At 39.5% G+C, this 23,912-nt stretch overlaps 1 protein-coding gene across 1 annotated transcript; it reads left to right on the forward strand.

Annotated features, from left to right (window-relative positions):
- The first annotated feature begins 3,329 nt into the window (after window positions 1-3,329).
- On the forward strand, window positions 3,330-22,975 carry LOC114569855 (mucin-2). Its single transcript, XM_028599965.1, is given in 14 exon segments — window positions 3,330-3,523; window positions 15,552-16,271; window positions 16,577-17,734; window positions 18,601-18,699; window positions 18,818-18,927; window positions 19,019-19,077; window positions 19,176-19,303; window positions 19,429-19,566; window positions 20,314-20,356; window positions 20,513-20,550; window positions 20,644-20,731; window positions 21,058-21,235; window positions 21,774-21,806; window positions 22,146-22,975. Coding segments are annotated over 14 exon segments (2,973 nt in total). The 5' UTR covers window positions 3,330-3,471; the 3' UTR covers window positions 22,275-22,975.
- The last annotated feature ends 937 nt before the right edge of the window (window positions 22,976-23,912 follow it).

The raw sequence follows: 23,912 nt of genomic DNA on the forward strand, positions 1-23,912 counted from the left end.
CTTTTGTCCTGAGTAGATTCTTTCACAATACATGGGTGCTGATTCGATTTGTATTGTGATTCCAGAAGTATTGCGATTTGATAGTATTAAATATTGCAATTTTCTTTTCCTCCTTTTACAAAAACAAAAGTTGAATAATACACTTCTAGAGACAATATATCATGAGACATTTCTAACAACAAATTGTTTTCTAAGAAGAAAGCACATCACATGTTAGTCAGTCAGTCTGACCTTTATTTCATTCATAACATGGATTTTCTGCATTTTCTGCTTTCGGTCTGTTTTTCTGGAAACGGGTATGATGTAGTCGTTGTAGGCAGTACCCTATAAACAGAAAAATATTTAGGTAAATCATTGGTAAAATTAAATGAATAAAAAATACCGATTGTAGGGAAAAGAATTGATTTTAAAAATCGTCGCAAAAAGTCACGACACATACAATTTTCGAATGAACACACTGAAGTCGGAAAAACAACTTTTCAACTCAGGAAATGGAACCATATGAGTAGCATGTTCATGCACCATTGATCTTGCCAGAGGTCTGTGTTCTCCGAGTGCCATTCTAGTTATAAATAAAGTAGGGCTGTCAAAATTAACGCGTTAATTTTTGCGTTAATTTTTTAATATTTAAGTCGTTAAAAAGAAATTAACGAAATTAACGCAGCTGTGTTTGTTTACTTCATGTGGCGGCTAAGAAACGTAATACGCCTCCATAACAGCAGGCGGCGCTACTCTGTATTTTTGCCCAAGTAATGAAAACCGGCAGCTGGGTTTGTTTTCTCCGGAAATCCAAAGCCAGACTGTCATGGCGGCCGTTCAGAATACGATCTCATATTGTACTAAAATAGTTCACTGAAACATGTTTCTGAAAACATTTTAAGCGAGAAATAGGCCGTGCAGTTGTTGAATCTGTCTTCATGTCAGCTCAACAAAGGTCAGTTTAGAAGATTTTCGTCAGATTTTGAGAGACTCTAGTCACCTCATCCTGCTCGCCATTTCCGGGTGAGTCCCGACTGCCCTGCCGGCGACTGAACTCTCGGCTCGTTGGAGATGAACTGCGCCTCGCCTGTAAAGTAGACGAGAGCAGGCGACAGCAGCTCTCAAGTCAGACAGTTTCTAGCCGTTTTTAGCAGCCTTCAGCAGGACTAAGCCCAATTGTTGCTGCTGTTGTTCTGAAAGATATTAAACATTCTGAACTTAGCAGAACCTTTCCTTGTTTGTTTTTTTCTTCATATTTGCAAAGTTAAGTGATTTAGCTTTTAAATATCCATTATTATAAGCTTCAGTCTCAATTTAAAAAAAGCGATTAATCGCGATTAATTACAGCAAATTGTGCAATTAATTAGTTCATTTTTTTTTATCGATTGACAGCCCTAAAATAAAGTACTGTTTCCAAAAAAACAAATGTGGTCCTTTGGACTCACTTTACTTCTTACTGTTACAGTTGTAGACCTTCATAATGTTAGATCCCACTGAGTTTGAGTTTTCCAAATATCATTTTATCTAAAATACATTCAGTGCCAAAAACCATGTCAGCAGTGGAGGTCTCCAAACCTCAGCAAAGAAAAGAGAAAACTACAGTATCTTGATGAGTAGATGCCACTAAGGTTAAGTAGGAAAAACAAAAGTTTGTGATTTGGATGAGCTTAACTTTTAAGCACCCAACTTAAGTGGAACAAATAACAAGGGTCTGTCAGCAATTGCATGTTTTCTTCATAAGATTGTCTCAAAGGTTACATAACCACTTAAAAATATAACAGAATGCTTTTTAAGGAGCTGTCCTTGAATTTTCTAACAAAGCCTATTTAGCCTGAAATTGCAGAGCCCGTTTAGAAGTCCTCAATAACAACATAAAAGAAAGGGATGGCAGTGTGGATGGTTTATTATGTTTTCAATGACTTTGTTCTCATTTTTGGATAATAAGAGTCCATCAGAAAAAAAACTATTCATTACATACTTTAAAAAAGGTTGAAAATAAGCCCACCATGCACCTGTGTATCTTCAAAACTTTGTCAATTAAACAAGTACGCCACTGCCTCTCACTGCTACACATTATATATTGTATAATAGTAAGCATTTGTTCCACAGCACTTTGAATATCAAACATATATCACATAAGTCATTAAGTTGGATTTTACCTCCACAAATTCATTATAAATCAAGATGACCTGGTCATCGCTTAGTGCTCGGTAGTCTATACACACAACGTTCCACTTCCGGGATTGCTCCCTTGCTGCCGGAAATTCTGCCGTTTTTCACTCTTTTCAGCCAGATGTCTGTTACCTTCCGCTTTCTTTGTGTTGGAATTTTAAACTCCGGTTGATTCATGAGGACTATGGTTAACTGCTCCTCAGATCTCAGATCACGTTTTACTATCTTACCTATGGTAAGCCTATTATTAATATTGTGTGAATTAATTGTTTTTTTTAGCAAAAAGGCTTTGCTTATAATGTGTTAGATTCATGCTAATGTATATCAGATATATTTTAATAAAAAAATAAAAAAACTATCAACAATTTACCAAACAGTAATCATGCGGCCCCCTTGCAGTAACTCTGAGGACCTAGGGGTCGCAGACCCCCTGTTGAAGATCTCTGTTCTAAATATTAAAGTTCTGCTCATTTACTGTGAGGAAAACAATATTACAACTAAACTGAGTTTACAAATGTTAAATTAGTTCAGGAAAGAATTCTACAATCCTAAGCTATACCGTTACTGTATTTTCCATAGACAGTAGGTATTTTCCCTATTAGCTTTAGCAACACTTTGTGTTTGATGCTAATGAGCAAATGTTAGCATGTTGACACACTGAACTAAGATGGTAAATATGTCAAAGCATCAACATGTTTGGCTATATGTCATTGAACATGTTAGCATGCTGACCTTAGAATTTAGCTTAGCCACTGTGCCAATGCCAAAGTAGTAACAGCTCCGCAAAGCCACAAGCCAAGCGTTAGCATAGCTGTCACTCTCACAGTGAATTACATAATAAGATTAAGTCATATTTGTCTTTTCAAAGTATTTTAAAAAGGCTTTGTTGATGTGATAATACCCTTATGAATGTGTTTTCGGTAGCCTTGCCCATGAGCAAGGCACTTTTTTGTTAACTCTGTGTGTAAACAATCAGCTAAAAATAAAAATACTTTTAAGCTACCTACAGTAGTTTTCTTCTGTAATAACAGGTTCAAGCACTGGTTCATGGGTGGAGGCAGCAGAGCCGTACAGCTCCATACAGTAATGATGAGTGACAGGAGAGCCGGCCAATCAGAGGCGGGACAATAAAGCTTTTAATGCTGTCAGAGGCTGCAGCTTTCAGTCTAGGAGCCACCTGTAGCAGGCAGCGAGTATTCCACGAAGCGTACAGCGTCTCAATCAGCACCGTTGTATTCACCGTTATACCAGCTGGACACGGGACTTCATAACCGACTGGTTCTCCTCAGTCGAGCCGTTTTACAACCGAAGACTTGAAATATGTTTTTCAGTTATCTGCCTGTCGTGTGTCTCCTGAGCGCTGTCGTTACAGGTGACTGAAGTTTAACTTATCACTATTTATTAGACTAGAAAACAGTTTTTAACTGTATATTAATATGAATATACCACACATTTGATTTGTAGGAGTGAAAGCCTTGAAATACATTGTCATGTTATTTTTGTACTTGTTTAACTGTAGTCAGCGCAGATTTAATAGACAGTGGCGAGTGGTCCTCCAATGACATTAAAGTAAAGTAGGCTATCCCATTAAAGTAAAAGTTCTGCAGTCAAAATATTGCTGAAGTAAAAAGTAGTAATAGTAGGATATTATCAGGAAATTTATTAAAGTATCTAAAGTAAAAGTGTTAGTATTTAGGCTTATGCCTCTGTAAGTATTAATGGAATATTAATATACAGATTATTTAATGTGTAAATAGCATTTCTGTTGTAGTTGGTCGACGTGGAGCTAATTGTAACTACCATAAATAGGCTAGTAGTTTAATTTGTAACAATGCATACATCTTATTTTAAGAGCTCATCATATGTATTTTATGTAAAATTTGGCACTAAAAATAACATTTCTCATCTACAGAATACATTTTTGGCTTCTTTTCTGCTCCTTTTATCATCCTTTTTTAAGTAATAGGGTACATCTTGAATCATGGCCATGAATATTATAAAATATTTTCCTAGAACTTTCTTTACTGGCAAAATTCTCCTTCTGATATATATTATATATGTATGTGTATGTATGTGCTCAATGCTTATTCTGGAGTTAGTGACAGAAAATCACGTATAGGTAAGTAATGATCATGACATTTTTTATTTTTTTGTTTGGTTTATTGACAACATTATATTAATAATACAAATACAGCATATCAGACTTAGTCCAGAATAGAGCGATTAAGTATCTGGACTTATTATCATTGTTGGCCCTAGTCTGTTTACAGAATCCACCAACCTTTATTAAGTGCATTAACATATGTGAGAAAATAAAAAATAAAGACCTAGAAACTTTAATCATATGAACAAGTAAATGGTCTTTTAAGAAAGCTGGCAATATAAAACGTCTAGATCTCCAATGAAGGACATGGCTGTGTCACAGTCAAGATGCAAATATTAATGAATTAATAAGTAACTCATAAAAAACATGCTAGGATACCCACATTCTGTTAGAAAATACTGTCTGGCAGTCATTGTTCAGCCTTTGCTTTAAATGCGGGAGGATTTAAAAAAAAAAAAAAAGCATCTTTTTTTGTTCTTGTATACTACACATTCATGGAGTTTTTCCCCAAATAGTCTTAAACTCTGACTCACTGGTCCCTTGGTATGACTCAAAGCTCTCTGGGGGAGTACAGATGCCAGTGAGGAGGCATCAGTCACACAACAGCCGGCTCCCTGAAGCGCAGCACACTCCTCAAACAAAGTTTACTCTGTGTGTGCATAAGCGGACCCCCTTGACAGCGTGGTGAAGCTGCCCTGAGGAATTTTGATGAGCTTTTCACTGAACAGACTCCCTAGGCTTAGTTGCAGTTAAATTCATTGGTCACCCTTTTTATTATTATTTTGGGCCGTTGTGAAGTGCATCTCTGTGTTTCAAGGTTCAATGTATGAAGACTGAGATTCCGTTACTGTCATGTGCTGGAGCCTCGCTGCAAGCCTGCAGGCCGTTTGTGTGGTTCGCTTCCTGTCATGTGTCTTCTTACTGGAGGGAGGTGATGGAGGCTCCAGTTTGGGGCAGTTTGACAGAGTGCGTCTGAAGTAGCAGCAGTAAAGTGATCCAGATGAAAAGACCTCCTGTGGGTCGTCATCCTCCTCCTCTGAGTCTGGCACCATATGTTCTTGTGCCCTCTGTAAGAAATCTTCCAGAGAGAGTAGCAGAGCATGTTAAATGCTTTCCTCTCCTCAATATTTTCTCCCTGATGCTGTTTCCTCTCTCGGACCAAATGCTATGTATCATGTGTCATGTTTTGCTGGTTAGCCATCGTTAGGTCATTATTAGAGCATGCAAGGTCTTCTCAGGAGTTAACAGGCGGAACAGGAATGTGAGAGGATGCAGACTCTACAGGATGTAGGGCTGCAAATATTGATTATTTTTACTATTGATTAATCTGAGCATTATTTTCTTGATTAATCGCTTAGTCTATAACAAGAGGCCATGGTAATGACTTCAGTTTGGTTGTTTTGTCTGATTAAGGGTCTAAAACCTTAAGATATTCAATGTACTGCTATATATGAATATGACAATGAAAAACTGTAAATCGTCACACTTGAGAGGCTGTAACCAGAAGAATATTTGGCATGTTTTCCTTTAAACATTACTGAAACAATTAATCGATTATCAAAATAGTTGCCACAAAATTTTCTGTCGATCCACCAATTGAGTAGTCTACGTATATCAACGGCGTTTCACTTCCGGGATTGTTCAAGTGCCGCCAGAAATTCTGCCGGATGTCCCTCATTTCCAGCCAGATGCCCGTCACCTTCCAGTTTCTTTTTTATGAGGACTATGGTTAACTGCTCCTCAGATCTCTGCAGGGTAAATCCAGACAGCTAGCTAGACTATCTGTCCAATCTAAGGCATCGTCATATATTAGCGCCGCCCAAGACGATTGTGATTGGTTTAAAGAAATGGCAATAAACTAGAGCACATTTTTCTCCTGTGTCTCTTATTGAGTAATTGTTACAGCTCACACACATTACCATCCCTTATTTTTTAGCATTTATTTTACGTTATTAGTTTTAGTGAAACAGTGTTGTTTTTTTTCCTCTGTTCCTTGTTTCTGTTTAATATTGACAACTGATCTCATCTTCTTCATTTGTCGCACCCTCACCTGCTAGCACGCATTGTTTTTACATCCACTTCTCATGCACACTTGTTACTGTTTCTTCCCCTGTCTTTTCTCCCTCTGTCGCTGCGTCCTTGCTGCATCCTGTTGGATTAGACCTGCTCTGGGGCAGTAAATCTCACTCTGTAATTGGAAAGCATGTGCCAGCAAAGCTTTAATTGGATATGATATGTGCAGAGGCCTTGCGAGTGAGCCCTGCTCCAGGGAGCCATCTGTTACCTCTGAGTTAGAGCTCCGCTTGCTCAGATAAAGAGAGTTCATTTTTGTCTGCCTTGTCCCATTGATGACTGCTTAAACTGGAGACTTTTTGATGAAAAGGACCTACAGTTACGGTATGAGCTACTTAGTGTGCAATAGTCATTGGGAAACAACCATGGCTTTCTTCCAGAAGCTGAGTTTGTTCAGCTGGGAGAGAGAGCAAAGTCTTAGCAGGACAAAGAGTATGTAGCTTTATTGTGCTCAGTCACCTCTATTACTCATCTGTTAATTATATGTACATGATTCCATTGTCCCTGTATTAATATATCAGATAATCTTACTTACCTTTGGCTGATAGGAAACTCTAATGTGTGATGATCTAATAAAGGAGTTACACTTAACATGTTATGTTAATACTTTCCTAAAAATTTCTTTTATAACGTTCCCCAGAAATGACCATTAATAATTATAGGGCAAATACACACAGCAGGTCAACTAAACATGCAAAAAATGTTCTACAGGCAAGCAATTCAACAGATATGAACAATATAGTTTCCAATACTAAATGAATAATGAATAAATATTTACTTGGGTTTATATGGAGCAATTCTTTCAGGAAAATTCTGTAAAATTGCTCAACAACTGCTTATAAACTCAACACATCTAACTACTGTAAACTCTAACAAAAATAACTGAATAATCCATTATCTCTATAAATAGTACAAAATTACCCAGTTCTTTTCAAGAAACGTCCTAAAAAAGTATTAAGAATAAATTACAGACCCATAAAAAAAACTGTTAATCATTATTTAAAAAAAAATGTCAGAGAATCCCACAGAAATCAGTAAATTTACTAAGAAAATAAATCTCACCATATTTCTTTTCCTTTCTACCCATCAGCTTTTAACCGTAGGTACTTGAGTATTTCAAGTAACTTCTACTTTAAACTTCTATTAATGCTTTGCAGATTACGATTTCACATATGGTCCATAAAATGTCAAAAAAATAGTTTATAGCGGGCATTACCATATTCGAAAGCCCAACAGTCGTCATCAAATGTCTTATTTTGTCTGGCCAACTATCCAAATTTACAATTTACTATCACATGAGACAAAGAGTAGCAACTAATCCTACCAATTTAGAAGCCGGAACTAGTTTTGCTTGAAAAATTACTTTAACTATTAATTTATTATTAACAAAGTTGTCATTTTAGCTCTAACTGAGTTTATACCACCAACCATATTGAAAGAAATATATTGTTAGGCATAGAGCCCAGCCCTTCATCTCGACCTGATAAGGCAATGTTTCCCCTGATCAGAATTGTTGGCGTGAGAAACTCAGCAGAATGATCGACTGTTAGGGAAAATAAAGCTCCCTCTCAGTTTGAGTCTGGTGACCTGGCTGTGTCGCTTTGATGTGGCAGCCCTCAGGCCTGATTTTCCCCTTAAGGCGCTGACACACTAACCCGATAATTGGCCGTTGGACAGTCTGGCGAGGTCGGTGACTCGAGTCTGTTCTGTGTGTTCTGTGCCGGCATCCGTCTGAGGGGCTGCCTTCCTTTATTTTGGCCAACCTGAAGTGTTAAGTCGGAGATAGGGCAGTCGGGACTCACACGGAAATGGCGAGCGGAATGAGCGTGACTAGAGTCTCTCAAAATCTGACAAAAATCTTTAGTCTTTGTTGATCTGAAATGAAGACAGATTCAGCAACTACATGGCCTATTTGTCATTTAAAATGTTTTCAGAAACATGTTTCAGTGAACTATTTTAGTACAACATGAGATCGTATTCTGAACAAGCCGCCATGACAGTCTAGCTTTGAATTTCCGGAGAAAACAAACCCACTGCTGTTATGGACGTATTACGTCTCGTCTCTTCAGTGTGTTCTGAGGCACTTTTTGGACCAACTCGGGAAGACCGATCAGTCCGACTGGCTTTTCTGCCGACGTTTGGCCGTCTGGTTGGTGTGTAACCGCCTTGAAACTGGGCTGTGTGTATCTGTTTGCGTACCATGAGATTTTTGTAATGCAGGGATGGGCACCTTTAAATACCAGGAGGCCATAAAGCAGTATGTAAGAAATGTTGACTCTCATTAGCTGGCGAAGGGACCCAAAGTGTGACCAGTAATTAGCTGTGAGCTGTAGTCCAGTATGCCTCCAGCATTTTTGTCTTAGCTTGTTTCAGATGCCATACTGCATACAGGCAAAACACACACACACACACACAGGCACACACGCACGCACGCACACACACACACACACACACACTATATGTCAGCTTTCCACATGCTGCCTTTTGGCCTCAGGCTCCTTCTGACTGTTGGGTCACAACCTTTCAGTTCATCTCCTGCTCTGTGTGCATTCTTTAATAAGGACCATCCTTCTTGCAGTGCTGCTGGATGTGATAAAGAACTATTTCAGGAACACATTTTCCCCTATCCCAACAGTAAACTGGAAATATCTCATGGCAACATTGAGAAACTAGGAGAATGTTTGTCTGCAGCTCTCTGGACTGCTCAGGATTCCTTCTGGTGTGTAATCAATACAGATTTGTTCTTGAGGAGTGGCATTGTGGAAAGGAAGTTAAGGTTGTGCGTTGAGGGAACTGCATCTGACAGTCAGTTCGTGAGCAGGTACTTCACAGGAGTGCTATTGTCTTGCATGAATAGAAATCCCCTGAAACACTAACGTCTGTCTCTCTCTGCTTCTGTTACTGTTAGTGATTTGTAGTGAGGCGAAGCTTTGACAGCTGAAAGCAGACATCTCCTTGGCAACAGATACACTCCCGCACTGCACTTGTTTGGTTTTAATGTCGAGAAAGATCAAGGTGGAGAGGCGTGCCAGCTTTTAGGATGGCTTTAGTACAATTATAGTTTGTTAAACCAAGTAGCAGGTTGGACCAAGTATCAGTGGGGAGAGCCGGACCTTCTTATTCACATCCTGCTGAATATGTGCTCTCAGGCCAACCTTAGACCCACTTGTCACCTTGCCTGACCCAGACATCCCTTTTGTGTCTGCAGGGGATTATCTGGCTGTAGGTTAAATCCCTAGAGACAAGGCTTTCTGGTAGACCTGCAACGCAGAGTGTGCTCTTAATTGCTCCACTGTTTCAAGTCTGTAACACTAACCGTCTGTCTGTTTACATGATCTCATTTGGGTTTCATAAACATTTCCAGTATGGGTAACTTTAACATCATAGGAGGTGTAGAAAAATGATGAGCGGCCCTGTCAAAGTAAAAAAACAAACAAAGGTGTTGGGCTTCTAACATGTAGTTTAAGAAATGGTGTGGTCTGTGGTTGAGTGGGAGGTTTAAACATACATTGTTGCAACTATTGTTGTATCAGTCATTGGCTCGGGCGTCATAGATTTTCTGTGAAATGTGTCACTGTTGTTTCTATGTACTTCATTTATGGCTGTAATTTCCATGTAAATGGAAATAGAGAAGCAGCACTGAACTTTGAAGGTGGAAGCTATCACCATTATGAAAATGACAGCGGAAGAAGAACCGTTGTTCTTGTTAAGCCATGCACTCATATTCTTGTTTGTGACAGTTTCTCTTTTGTCCATCACTTCCCTGTGCCCATGACAGTGTTTTTATGAAACCATAACATTTTCTTTGTATCTTCATCTATTTTATTTCTAACTTGAAGGTAGAAGAACTACCTCAGCATGTTCAAAATCATATTTTTTTTATTTAACCTTTATTTAACCAGGTTAGTCTCATTGAGATATAAAATCTCTTTTTCAAGAGAGACCTGGCCAAGATATGTAGTTAGTTACATATAAAAACAATTTACCATGACAAAACAAACACAAAAGAGGCCAAGACATCAAGTACATTTCACTTAAATAAAAGTGCCATTAGTTAAAACATTTGCACGTGTGAATGTTCTATGGTTTTAACATAACCTTTAAAATCATTTAAGGAAATTAGACACTGTAATTTGAGTGTTTTCTGTAGGTCATGCCAAGTAGAAGGTGCAGCAAACATGAAAGCCTTTTTAAACAACTCTGTCCGGGCTTGAGGTACATTCAGTGAGATAGTGTTCTGAGACCGAAACCATAAGTACTCTGTGTAAAAGAAGGAAATTCAGATATGTAACATGGGAGCCTGCCTAAAATGCCTTTGTATATGAACATATAAAGGTGAGTAAGCCAGCGATTTGACAGAGAGGGCAAATTCACTGTGGAGTAAAGTGTACAGTGATGAGTGAGGGGTCTGCAATTTGAAATTAACCTTAAAGCTCCATGATACACAGCATCCAACATCTGAAGACACTTTGATGGGGCATTCATGTACAACAGATCACCATAATCAATAATAGAGAGAAATGTGGGATCGACTAGCCTTTTTCTGGCAGAAAAAGTTAAACAAGATTTGTTCCTAAATAAAAAACCTAGCTAGTAACCTAGTAACAATTTAACATTTGTACTTTGTCAGATATAGTCACACCATACTTAACCAGGGACAACGAAAAACCTGTTGGTTTAGTAGATGTAGATAATGACATAATAGTTTTCCAGAATTGTTTTGGGTCATTTAGATTCTCGGTGGTTTCAGATTTTCTGAAGAGTGAAGTGAATCTGTTTCGCAACTGTCTGAAAACAAGCCAGTCAGCGTCAGTATCTGATTTCCTTGCTTTTGCCCAGGCTACATTTCTCTCGTGGAGCAAATTAGATATCTCAGATATAAACCAGGGATTGTCCCGTCCCTTAATTCTAAATTTACGAATAGGTGCATGTCTATTCAGAATATCAAGAAAACTGTTCTGAAAGAAGGTCAGGGCTAATTGCACATCATTAATCAGGGCAATTCTACTCCAGTCAAAATAAAATTAGTCACGTAAAAAACCCTGCTCAACAAACATTTTCATATTTCGCCTTTCAACAATACAAGGTGCAGACTTGGGCACCTTTGTGTCTCTAACAGTAGCAATCACACAGTGATCACTCACATCATTAGCAAAAACACCTATTGCAGTGTACTTAAAAGGGGCATTGGTCAGGATTAAATCAATGAGTGATGATTTCTCTGGACATTTAGGATTTGGCCGAGTAGGAGTGTTAATTAATTGAGTCAAATTTAAATTGTCACACTGCTCTTTAAAAGCATCTGATATCAGCCTCAGCCAGTCCCAGTTTAGATCCCCAACAACAATAGTGTCATTACAAATAACTTGACTTAACAAATTTAATAGTGTAGATGAAGAGTCATTTGATGCAGACGGAGTTCTATAACAACCAACCACCCTGATATAGTGGTCTTTGGAGAAAAGCCAAAAACTCAAATAGTTTACTCACCAATTTTAAGAGCACTAAACTAGAGTTGAATTTGCATTTGATATGAAAAGCATTGTCATATTGTCAAGGTCTTATCTTCAGTCTTCTTCCATTAGCAACATCAGACATAATCAGAACAAAATCATTGCAAGTGAAAGCTACATGAGAAGTTAGAAATGACACTGTAATGCTAATCTCATATCACATTTTTACTAAATTCATCACAACAATCTACAAAATATTTTCTTTTTCTCTGGTGTGCTCTACTGTCTGAACTGCAGAAGTAGTAGGTCATAAGAAAGACAGTAGCTCACTGATTGGGACCTTTCAAGTAATATATTAATTACACTATTGGATTTCATAACTCATCACTGCTGCCAAGATATTTGTTATCTCTGCATTTTTCTAATGTCCAATCTGAGATAATGCTTTCATGTTATGATTATCAAATATGGCATTAATTTAATGGTTGTACATCAAGGACCAATGTAACAACCTTAGTTTACTAAATCAGCCAACTTTTCTTCTTTTCATCTGTTGGGGTTCTGGGGATTCTGTTTTGCTCTTTTTGAGAAAATAGTAATTGTAGTAGTCATTTGGGTTAAATCCTTTTTTATTAATTTTAGTTTTCAGATTATTTTCATTCAAAAAACAAGACGAAAGAAACTTTGTTAAAAAAGCTAAAGTCATGCTAGCAGCTTTGTTGACGGTTAAAGGTGCCTTTGTTGTCATTTCTAAGCATACACAGAGAAAGAAAATTTGCATTGCAGTTAGTGAAATTTGCATTTAATGGCCAGAGTTCTTCATGGCCTTATGGCCGGGGCACTGACCTAACATAACTCACACTAACACGGGGGGTCTTGCAAACTCCATGCAGAAAGGCCCTATCCGGACCGGGATCGATCCCCAGTACTCAGCACATGCGCCAGTCCTAACCCTGGGCGATTGTGTGAGGCTGTACTCATGCACAGTGGAGCCTTGAGCTAAACGCTTACATAAGCATGCAACAATTGACAATGCTAACATGTTGTTGTTAAGCAGGTATTATGATCATCATAGTGTGTTAGCATTTTAACGTTTGCTAATTATCGCTAAACACAAAGTGCAGCCGAGGATGATGGAACGTCAGTATTGCAGGTAGTATTTGACACATTAAAATGTGGACACCATGGTGGTCAGTGGATCACAAGGTGATCTAATTGAAAGTGAAACAATTCATCCTAAGGGGACCATCAATATCTGTACCAAATTAGGCTAAATGGCGATCCATTCAAACATCATAGACCTTTTTCACGGCAGCCATGTTGACATGTCATAGCAGGAAAAGCACAGGTGTATTCAAAACCATTAATGATGGCTGCATTCCACTTAGGAGAGGTCCTGGTATTGTGCATGCTGACTCACTGAAATAGCTTACTGGGACACTTGATGGAATGGAGCCATCCTTAAGGTTATCAATTTCAGCTGTGCTTTTCCTACTATGACAAGTCAAAATGTCTGCTGTGAAAAAGGTCCATTGTATACAGTATCGTGTTAGCATGCTAACATTTGCTTATAAGCACTAAACACAAAGTACAGCTAATGCTGGGGGAAAAAATGTAATATTGGGCGCTGATCGCCTCATGTTGCAACAGTTTTGACAGAAAGTTATTTTTACTTTTCTTCTTTTCTCTCCGATGTCCTCTCCTAAACTATAAACTTATTTAATCATCATGATATATTAAGTGTTTGATTTAAGAATTCGTCCATTATGATTATTTTTAATGTATCCATAATCAAGACAAAGAGAGAGACTGGTAATCTGTAAACTTTCTATTCTGACAATATTGTGGAGAAAGTGGTTTCTCCACACACACTCACAGCTCATAAGGCTCAGTGTTTTTGAGTCCACAGCATCAGAGTTAATGGTAGGCTACTCTTTTACTTCTTAACAGCTGCCCCAGGGTGGATTGTTTGGTGTTTGATAGTGTGTGTTAAAAACTGAACTTCTGTGGCCAGGATAGCTCAGTCGGTACAGCAGGTGCACACATACAGATGTTCATGCCTCGATGCAGAAGGTTTGGGGTTCGAGTCTGACCTGGGACGATTTCCTGCATGTCTTCCCCCCTCTCTCTCCCCCTTTCATTGCTTTCCTATCATTAATGTCGGAAATGCCCAAAAAAAAAAAAATACATTCTAAAATGTTAAGGAGGTCTGCCTTTCCCTCCCCTTGCAGATCTACCTGGCATGTCCACCACTGTACTGCCTACCGTAGTGGAGCAAGTCAGGCACACTTAATATACTAATATAAGATGGAATGTAAACTGAAACTGGCTGCCCAGTTTCTATGAAGCAATAGGGATCTGAAAACTTTTTTTTTGAAAGAAGCAGATAAAACTTCAGCCTTTGAGATTTACCGGAATGTAAAGTATGCAGGAATGTGGTAAAATGCTTAACCTTCAACTCAGTCGTTCATGGAAACACACAAGTCCTTGCAATTGATACTCAAATGTAAAATGTAACACAGGGCTAATCAAGACAGGGTCGACTGGATCCGATTTAAGAGGTTTTTCCATTAATCTTGATCTCTGGTCCTCCAGTGAGATTAGTCCATTGGCCTTAAGTCTTAATCTAGAAGAACCAGTAACAAATTGATACATGTGTGTTTTACAACAATGATCTCACACTATGCTACTTGACATATGGATCCACCCCTGCTTAACTCCTCCTTAATTTTATGGCCATAGAAATCATCACCTGAGACTTTATATGTCTTTCCCACCTTTCGTCACTTCCTCATCTATCATCGTTGATTGCTTAGTGTCTTATTACACTCCCCAAATACATACTTTGTAAAGGTGGGTATGGGCACGTGTCTGTGTACTTTAACCTCATCTTATCCATCAAAGTTTGCTGTTACAGGGTGTGTGTGGAGCCTGTGGTTTTTCATCTCAATTGAATCTTGGTTACCAATTGATAAAGACATTAGATAACACAGGGCCTTGTACACAGAAAATATTCGAATCACACCCAGAATCTGATATTAATCTTGATTTTCTCAACATTTCCTTGTGGTTTTAAGATGACTTACTGACTTACTGTTTGTGCAAGGCGTCGACCCATCAGTCGACGCCTTGTCAGTCGACCCAATCATTATATGTTCCATTTCTGAAAACGGGCTTTGAATGTAATTCAATATACAGGCTAAGCCATTATCAAAGACCTCCTACTGTTTGTACCGCTCCTCAATCTGTCCTCTGGCTTCTCCGTTTCCCCATAAATACAATGTGAGTACGATCAGGCTAAATGGGAACAGACGTCATGACAGCACACTGAACAAATAGGAGGCAACTCTTTCCTTTAAGATGGTCACATGAAGTTGGCAGTACTTCTGACTGACACGTCTCGGTGTTGTAAACAGTCGTCACTTGCAGTAGTTCTTATCTGCTGAGTCACAGCTTTTGTCGACTTTTTACGCACTCAATGTTGAATGTTTATTTACGTAAGACAAAAACTCTGACTACTCAGCTCGATCTCTCCTGTCATTGTGGTGGACAGTGTGCAGGTCAACGAGCTTCCTGTAGAAAGTAGATGAGTTAGTTAGCTTTTGAACACTGAGTTAATATTCAGAGCTTTGCTGTGAATGTGAACAACAAGTACATTGACATGGAAATGTTTGCTAATTAATGCCATATTTTCCCTCAGTAATTACCATTCAGCTGATTACACAGCTCAAAGCTGCTCTAATCAATATTACCTCATACTACCTCAACAGCTACTACAACCACCACCAATGCAGAGACAACCTCCCAGATCGGCACAGAGTCCAGGACCACCACAGCAGCAGTCAGCAGCAACGTTACTGATAACAGTAACATTCCCAACAGCAACTTAACTGACTCTCCATCAGGTCCAACCAGCAGTACAAAACTGTCCACCGCAAGCCCAGAGACAAGTCATCCCACCAACACCAGTGAGACTACAAATACAACCACCACACCTGCTCCAGATCTCACACAGACTACAAGTACACCCACACCACACACCAGCAATGACACAACTGCTACTACAACGACCCCACACACAAGCAACGACACAACTACTATTACACCGACCCCACACGCCAGCAACAACACAACCTCCATTACAGCCATGACACAATCGAGCAACATCACAACAACTGCAGCGACCACACAAACCAGCAACAGCACAGCAAGTACAAGTACAGTAACTCCAGGAATCTCTACAGCTGTACTAACTTCAACTACACTAACAAACTCTACTCACAACTCTACTGAGAATGCCACATACACCACCACATCCTCATCCTCAACTATCTCCACAAATGCAACACTCAACCCCTCTGGACCCCCACCCTCTTCACCCACCTCCATCTCTACCTCCAGCACTCTCCCTGCAAACACCTCCCCAGGAAGTAGCACCACACCCCCCAGTGGAAATAACACCACCCTTAGTCCCTCATCAACCTCAGGAGGTAGGACTAACAGCATGATGATGTGTGTTCTTACAGAGTAATATACTTTAACATGCAGGTGAGCAGAAATTCAGCAAGGACCATGAGTTAAGGTTGCATTAGGCAATTATACACGTGGGATGCTAAATGCTGAGTCTTTTTGAATGATACAGTCTTTGAACCTTTTTCTTTCAACAACTTCATATGTTCTTAATAAGACTAAGAGTCATGCACTACAATGCTGTACTTATGCACAGAATATAGCTCTATGAGAAGCACTCTGTTTAAATGTCCTTGGATTGATTTGTACTCTTTTTATGTTAAAGTGACCGACCACACCAATTCAACTCATTCAACTGAACCAACTAGTGGCAATACAACAGCCTCATCCACCACTACTCCAACCTCCACCACCCCCACTCCCACCATAAGTACTGGTACCACCTTCACTGGCACCACCCTGCGACCAACAGACATCACCACCAAAAACTCCACCACCACTCCAAACTCCACCACCACCACCATCAGTACTGGTACCACCTTCACTGGCACCACCCTGCGACCAACAGACATCACCACCAAAACTCCACCACCACTCCAAACTCCACCACCACCACCATCAGTACTGGTACCACCATCACTGGCACCACCCTGCGACCAACAGACATCACTACCAAAAACTCCACCACCACTCCAAACTCCACCACCACCACCATCAGTACTGGTACCACCATCACTGGCACCACCCTGCAACCAACAGACATCACCACCAAAAACTCCACCAACACTCCAAACTCCACCACCACCACCATCAGTACTGGTACCACCATCACTGGCACCACCCTGCGACCAACAGACATCACCACCAAAAACTCCACCACCACTCCAAACTCCACCACCACCACCATCAGTACTGGTACCACAATCACTGGCACCACCCTCATGACCAACAGACATCACCACCAAAAACTCCACCACCACTCCAAACTCCACCACCACCACCATCAGTACTGGTACCACCATCACTGGCACCACCCTGCGACCAACAGACATCACCACCAAAAACTCCACCACCACTCCAAACTCCACCACCACCATCAGTACTGGTACCACCATCACTGGCACCACCCTGCGACCAGCAGACATCACCACCAACAACTCCACCACCACTCTAATCTCCACCACCACCACCATCAGTACTGGTACCACCATCACTGGCACCACCCTGCGACCAACAGACATCACCACCAAAAACTCCACCACCACTCCAATCTCAGACACCACCACCATCAGTACTGGTACCACCATCACTGGCACCACCCTGCGACCAACAGACATCACCACCAAAAACTCCACCACCACTCCAATCTCCACCACCACCACCATCAGTACTGGTACCACCATCACTGGCACCACCCTGCGACCAACAGACATCACCACCAACAACTCCACCACAGCTGCCCCATCCCTCCCTCCAGTCATAGGTGTGTAATTTTCTTTGTCCAGGTGCATGATTTCATCGAAACACCTCAGACAAAATAATAAAAGTAACTAAGTAAGTAAGTAGGTTTCTTGGTTGGAATCAAATCCTGCATACACAAGGAGCAACATTGCCATAGATAATTAGTTTTTGTTTTTTGTGTTAAAATTGTTAACAATCAGGAAAAAATATATTTGATTAAATCAATATTTAATTCAATATAGTTCAATCAATATTTTTTAAATAACTAAATCAAACCATAATGTAAACAATGTGACAATGTGAAAGGGGTCGCTCTTAGGGTTTGTCTGGATTTGCAGCTCCCCTCAGCTGTACAAAGCTTTATAGTGAGTTTCAGCTCACTGTTTAGCTGTCCGGCCCAAAACTTTACTGGTTCACTCTTACTGCTGTCATAGCATTGTCTTGGCCGCAGCAGGCAGCTGTTTTCAGCAAAAAAGCCCTGATAAGCTTACTGTACACGATATGCTCAGCTCCAGACGGCAGACTGCCACAGTTAGCAACTAGCTGGTGAAAAAAGTGGAGCTAAATAGCTAGATATTTCTATCAGGAGTTGGTAGAGACCAAACAGTGCTAAAGGAGAGTGACTATTGGACATACATGTATCAGGTGGCCAGAAACACAACTACAATTGAATGATAATGTTGCTGGATGTGTAAATAAGCAGTCCTGTTTGCGATCACAATTGTCTTATCAACTCAAAAGGTGATGGTTGTGTTCACAACCTCTTTCTGCTGCCCCCAAGTGGTAAAAAAAACAGTAATAGCAGATTTTACAAATTTAGTTCACATGAGAAAAGAAAATTAGATAGCCAGTTGTTTAATGCATCATTTTTCTTCCATCTCTCATCAGTGTGCCCTGCCGTTTCATGCCCACCTGAAAGCATATGTCTTCATGGTACTTGCCAGTGTCTGTCTGGTAGCTTCCTGGTGAATGACCTCTGTGCACCCGGTAAGAATATAACAACATTGCATGTCTGGTCAGATGAGAAATGAACATAACAAAATGGGGTGGTGGCAGTAAAAAGGAAAACTTCGTCTTTTTCTTTTCTCTCCTCATCTTTATTCAGCTCAAGTGTTCCCAGGCCAGCTTCATATCACCTCCTTGACATTTAATAATGAAATGAGAAACAGGTCCTCAGCAATATTCCAACAGACGGCGGCTAACATCTCAGCAGCGGTAGGTTGTGAGCTCACAAAGCATTTTGAATTTCTATAAAGAATGCACCTCTCTCTCAGTCATTAAACCACATGCTTATTCTGGTTCACAGCTCAGAGACGCCCTCAAAGATCTGCAGGGGTATAAACAGTCTGATGTTGTGCAGCTTGAGTGAGTATTTTGTCTTTCTCTTCTGCAAAAAGATAATATGTAATATGTTACCAATGTTTTTTTTAAACCTTTTTTGGTGCTTTTCTTTAATTCTCTAGACCAGGAAGTGTGCAAGCAACTGTAAATAACATATTTGAAAACACCATCGAAACTCAAGAGTCTGTTGATCAGGCTATTAAGAACGCTACAGCAGCAAATGGATTGTTGGCTAAAGCTACATTTACAGGTGAGTACTGCTGGTACACCAATTGATTTTGGTTGAGAGCTTGACATGTATGAGCAACAGGCTACATTATTTCAAGAAGATGTTTTTTTTTCTCACACACCTGTTTTACATCTTCTCTGTCTTAGCTACAAGCCTATGTGAGCAGCCCCCTTTACCCTGTGATATCTCCACTACAATATGCAGAAATACAAGTGGACGGGCTGTTTGTTCCTGTAAAGAAGGCTACATCTCTCTACATCCGTTCTCCATCAACAGCTGCAGAGGTAAAAAGTGACTATTTCATATTCTTTAGACTAGGTTTAAATTAGCAAACTGGAACGTGTTGCTGTGGTACTTACTTATGTTGTGTTGTTAATGTTAAAAAATGTGTAATCTCTACAATGTTCTGCTGGCCTGGAACTATAGATTATTAAAGCTTAATGTATAGAACTGATGACCAACAGCGTCTGAGACAAGCTCAAGTGACGTTTTCCCAGCTGATCTAAAGTTAAAGAAAACTGTAACAGAACCTTCTTATCCCCAGTTAAAAAACTTGTTTGTGAGAATGAGGGGGAGAAACAACAGGGAGCGCGACTCAGAGACAAGGTCAAGAGCTGTAGCCTTTTCTCCATGCCCACCCTTGACTCTTATTTCATTTATCTCTCTAATTTATTTCTTTTTAAAGGGGGGTTGTTTCCCCGGAAACAAGTGGAAGAATCACAGCTTCTCTCTCTCTCTCTCTCTCTCTTTCTCTCTTGAGGGTTGTGATCAAGAAGACTGGCTATAGGAAGACAGTTCCTTTCCCAGGAAATACATAATGCACCATTATATACTTGTTAGTAATGGTCATCATGCAGCCTACATATAAAGAGGCTCATATTGTGCTCATGATTTCATTGCGTGTGCAACCAGGCGTACTGTACGTCTCCATCAACCGTAACTGAGTCTGAAACTTTAGCTTATTTTATGTTCTTATTTCAATCTCTTTGTGCAAAATATTGTGTGTTAAATTATTGTGTTTTTCTTTGTAGCGTGTCCAAGTGGGTGGAGGGCAGTGGGAGACACGTGTCAACCGTGAGTACACACACTTTTAATTTAGTTTACAGGGTAACTTTTTATGTGCAGGTGGCGGATGTCTGTGTATTTCTGTCTCCAGTAACTCCATTAACATGCATGTCGGCTCTTAAATACAAATGTCATTGTGTTTAAATGCTCTGTTTTGTCTTTCAGATGTGCGTTTGGATACGCTGGCTTCAACTGCAATGATTGTGAGTAATAACACTATGATGCAGCAGCAGTAGTAACAGTTTTGTGCTGATTACCCATGAAAATCTAAATATGTGTTCATGTGTGTGTTTAAGCCTCTCTGCTGGCAGTGGTGGTCATCTCCTGTGTACTGGGAGGAGTTCTTCTCATCATTGTCCTGGCTTTGCTCATATACTTTTGCTGGTGAGCATATTAAAAAAAACTCCTATGCTCACACTTTGACCCACATTAGCCTGTAAATATTTAGCAAATATATGGCTTTGGTTATTCGCAAAAGTGGATTTTAGAAGAAAATCTTTTTTTTTTGCCTATATTTCTGTGTAGTTCAGACCTCTTTCACATTGAAATGTAATCACTTTAATGCTATCAAAGCAGTTATATGTAACCTAGATGTCTAAAAAGCTCACCTTTCACACCACCAAAACTTAAAACGGATCAATTAATTGTTCGATTTAAAAAAGAAAAGAATATGCATGCACATTTTACATTCTTCATTGTCTGTACATCAGGAGGAGATGTTCAAAGAGCAAGCCGGACTACAGCAGCAGTCCATACTCATCAGGTGACATAAACCAGCCCTGGCCCACTGGCATCACCCCTATCCCCCGTGCCTCCTCTAACTGTTATGAAGCTCCTCCCATAGAGATGGCAGAAGGGGTGGACAAAAATCATCAAACCAACGGATTGGTGAGTTATCCCACGTCGTCATCTGAATTACCCACCACTAATCCTCAGACTCACTGTCTTGCACAGTGTTGATCATCCACCAAATCCGCCTTTAGTTTGTGCAATGTCTACCATCTTGCGTCTAAATTGCATCTGCTTATTAACTTGAAACCCAGCCAGTAGGCATGGATTTGATCGTTTGCAGGTAAAAAAAAAAAATTAAAAACAAATACTACATTTCACCGTGTAGTTGGGACCTGCTATACCTGCTTTTAAAACACAGTATTCAAATGTGTTTTTAAGCTCCTACATTTGAAAGTTAGCTTAGTTTTTAACCATAGCCACCTGAATGTGATTTGACCTGCAAATCAACAAATCCATGCTCACTGGGCACACATCTTGTATCAGTTCAGAGACAGATTAGATCATTTGATGATATGTTTTCAATCCAGCACACACCAGTATGTTATACCCAATCATCCAGAATGCATATTTAGTTCTAGCATGTAGCTTCCTCACATGCGCCCTGCTTTGCCTGACTCCCAGTGTGTTGCTTTAGGGGTTTCAGCCGAAGCTCAAAGGATGGAAAAAGGTAAGGCATGGCATTGCTCTAAGTTTCTGATTTGCCCCCTGCTGATTTAGATGGGCCACACAGTAATAATTAAGGTGGCAGGATTTCCGGGTTATGGGAAGCTTCATGAAACATCTCTGATAGATGTGGAAAGCCATGTGCTTTCATCTACATGTGAATGAATGAGTTCAAAGAAGCTCAGCTGATGTAGTAATTTGGGAAGTTTGGGAATAGTCACTTTCACCACACATTGGTGACGGCGGTTACTTATGTATGTCTGCTTGGCTTTTGTGTATGAATGTTTGAAGTCTCTACATCTGAAAGACACTAATACGCTGCTTGTTTCCACTGACATTCTAGTCGGGATCATACAATCTCAACCCAGATGCAATGCACACCTTCAAAGGTAAAAATCCATCCCGTTACTCCTATCTGGTTCAAGGCCATGAGAACCCCTACTTCTTACCAGGAGAGGACAAGAGGAACTGATGAAGTCCATGCAGAAATGAGGAGCATGGGATCAAAAAAGAAACCACTGATTTAAAACTCTGTCTACAGGTTTCCTGAGCAGGATCAGGTTATTTATTCATTCTTGAATTTGCTTTTATTAATGATAAATCATAAAAGACATTTCTTAACTGGGAAACAGCCACAAAAGAGATTTATTCAAACCAGCAGCAAGAAATTTTTTTTTTTTTAAGTGAGGTTGTATGCATTATGTCTGTTCTTTGAAAAGAGCTAAATGCTGCAGATCATAACCAGTAGATGTTGCTGTTGCTCACTGTAATTTGACTTTTTTATGCTTTTAAGAAATCATCCTTTAGTATTTTTAAATGAAGCTTCTTATATTGATAATTGCACTGAAGTGTTTGTTAAGTTTACCACCAGTTTTCCTCTGAAATCAAAGGTAAATTGAATGTGGGCTTTCAGGGGCTACTGAATATTTTTCTTATGGTTATTTTTTAGAAAAACTAATCTTGTACAACTCAAAAGGGGCTGGATCCCCGGTTGGGGGTACTTTTTAAAGGGATTCATATTGTAGCTTTCTAAATGTGAGTACTCTTTGAAGCTGCACTTGCAAAATGTGCCTGTTTTTAATCGTCTGTTTGACAAACAGGAAACACACAAAGCTGATGATAATACCTATTTCCTGGATGTGCCAATTATCACGTGAATACATTTCTTTTGAAAACTCATATATACAGTATATATATATATATATATATATATATATATATATATATATATATATATATATGTGTATTGTGTGTCTGAGATAGTGCACACTTTTATAAGTGGGATAAGGTTTTGTAAATAATTAAAGATCTTATGGCACAGAATGTGTGTGTGCGTGTGTGTATGTATAATGGAAATAAAGTAATTTAAAAACAGTCTTGTTTCTCAGCTTTATTGTCGCCTCATAATTCAGACTTCTGTGAATTTCTAAATCTTTTACAGTCTATTTGTTTCACTAATTATTATCTGTGTCGAGTAGGAAGGCACTCTGATATCTGAATAGTTGGTCTACTTAAAGGGATAGTTTGGATCTTTTGAAGTGGGGTTGTATGAGGTACTTAACCATAGTCAGTGTATTACCTACAGTAGTACAGTAGAGAAGCAGGCAGGAGTACCGAGCCGGAGGCTAAGCAATGTACTGCTGTGGATGGGGGCAGCAGCTAAACTTATTTTAGCCACCCAAAAAAAATCAATATCAATTTAAGTATATGCTATTAAAATATTTTCCCCCTTAACCTTGTCATCAGACATCCCTTTACGACAGGGAACTGAAGCCATTATATCACTCTCTTGAAAGCCACCAGACTCCATTGACAAAAACAGCCATTTTACCTGCAGAACACAGGAATTGCTGGTCTACCGCTGCCTCTATCATTTTGATATATTGGGTTTTAATGAAGTCTGAAGAAAAGAAAAAATATATTTAAAGGGAAAAAATTGTTGTTTGAAAAAGACTAATTTAGCAGTTATTATTATATTATGAATAATTATACACATAGGCTACAGTAAGGATTAAATGTTCAGTGTAAAATTATGGAGCTGTTATTCTATGTACCATAGACTGTATGTAATAAAGAAGTATGTAATTTAACCAATGGTGTTAACTGATCA

Source organism: Perca flavescens, chromosome 15, assembly GCF_004354835.1.
Source record: "Perca flavescens isolate YP-PL-M2 chromosome 15, PFLA_1.0, whole genome shotgun sequence".
Taxonomy (NCBI): Eukaryota; Metazoa; Chordata; class Actinopteri; order Perciformes; family Percidae; genus Perca; species Perca flavescens.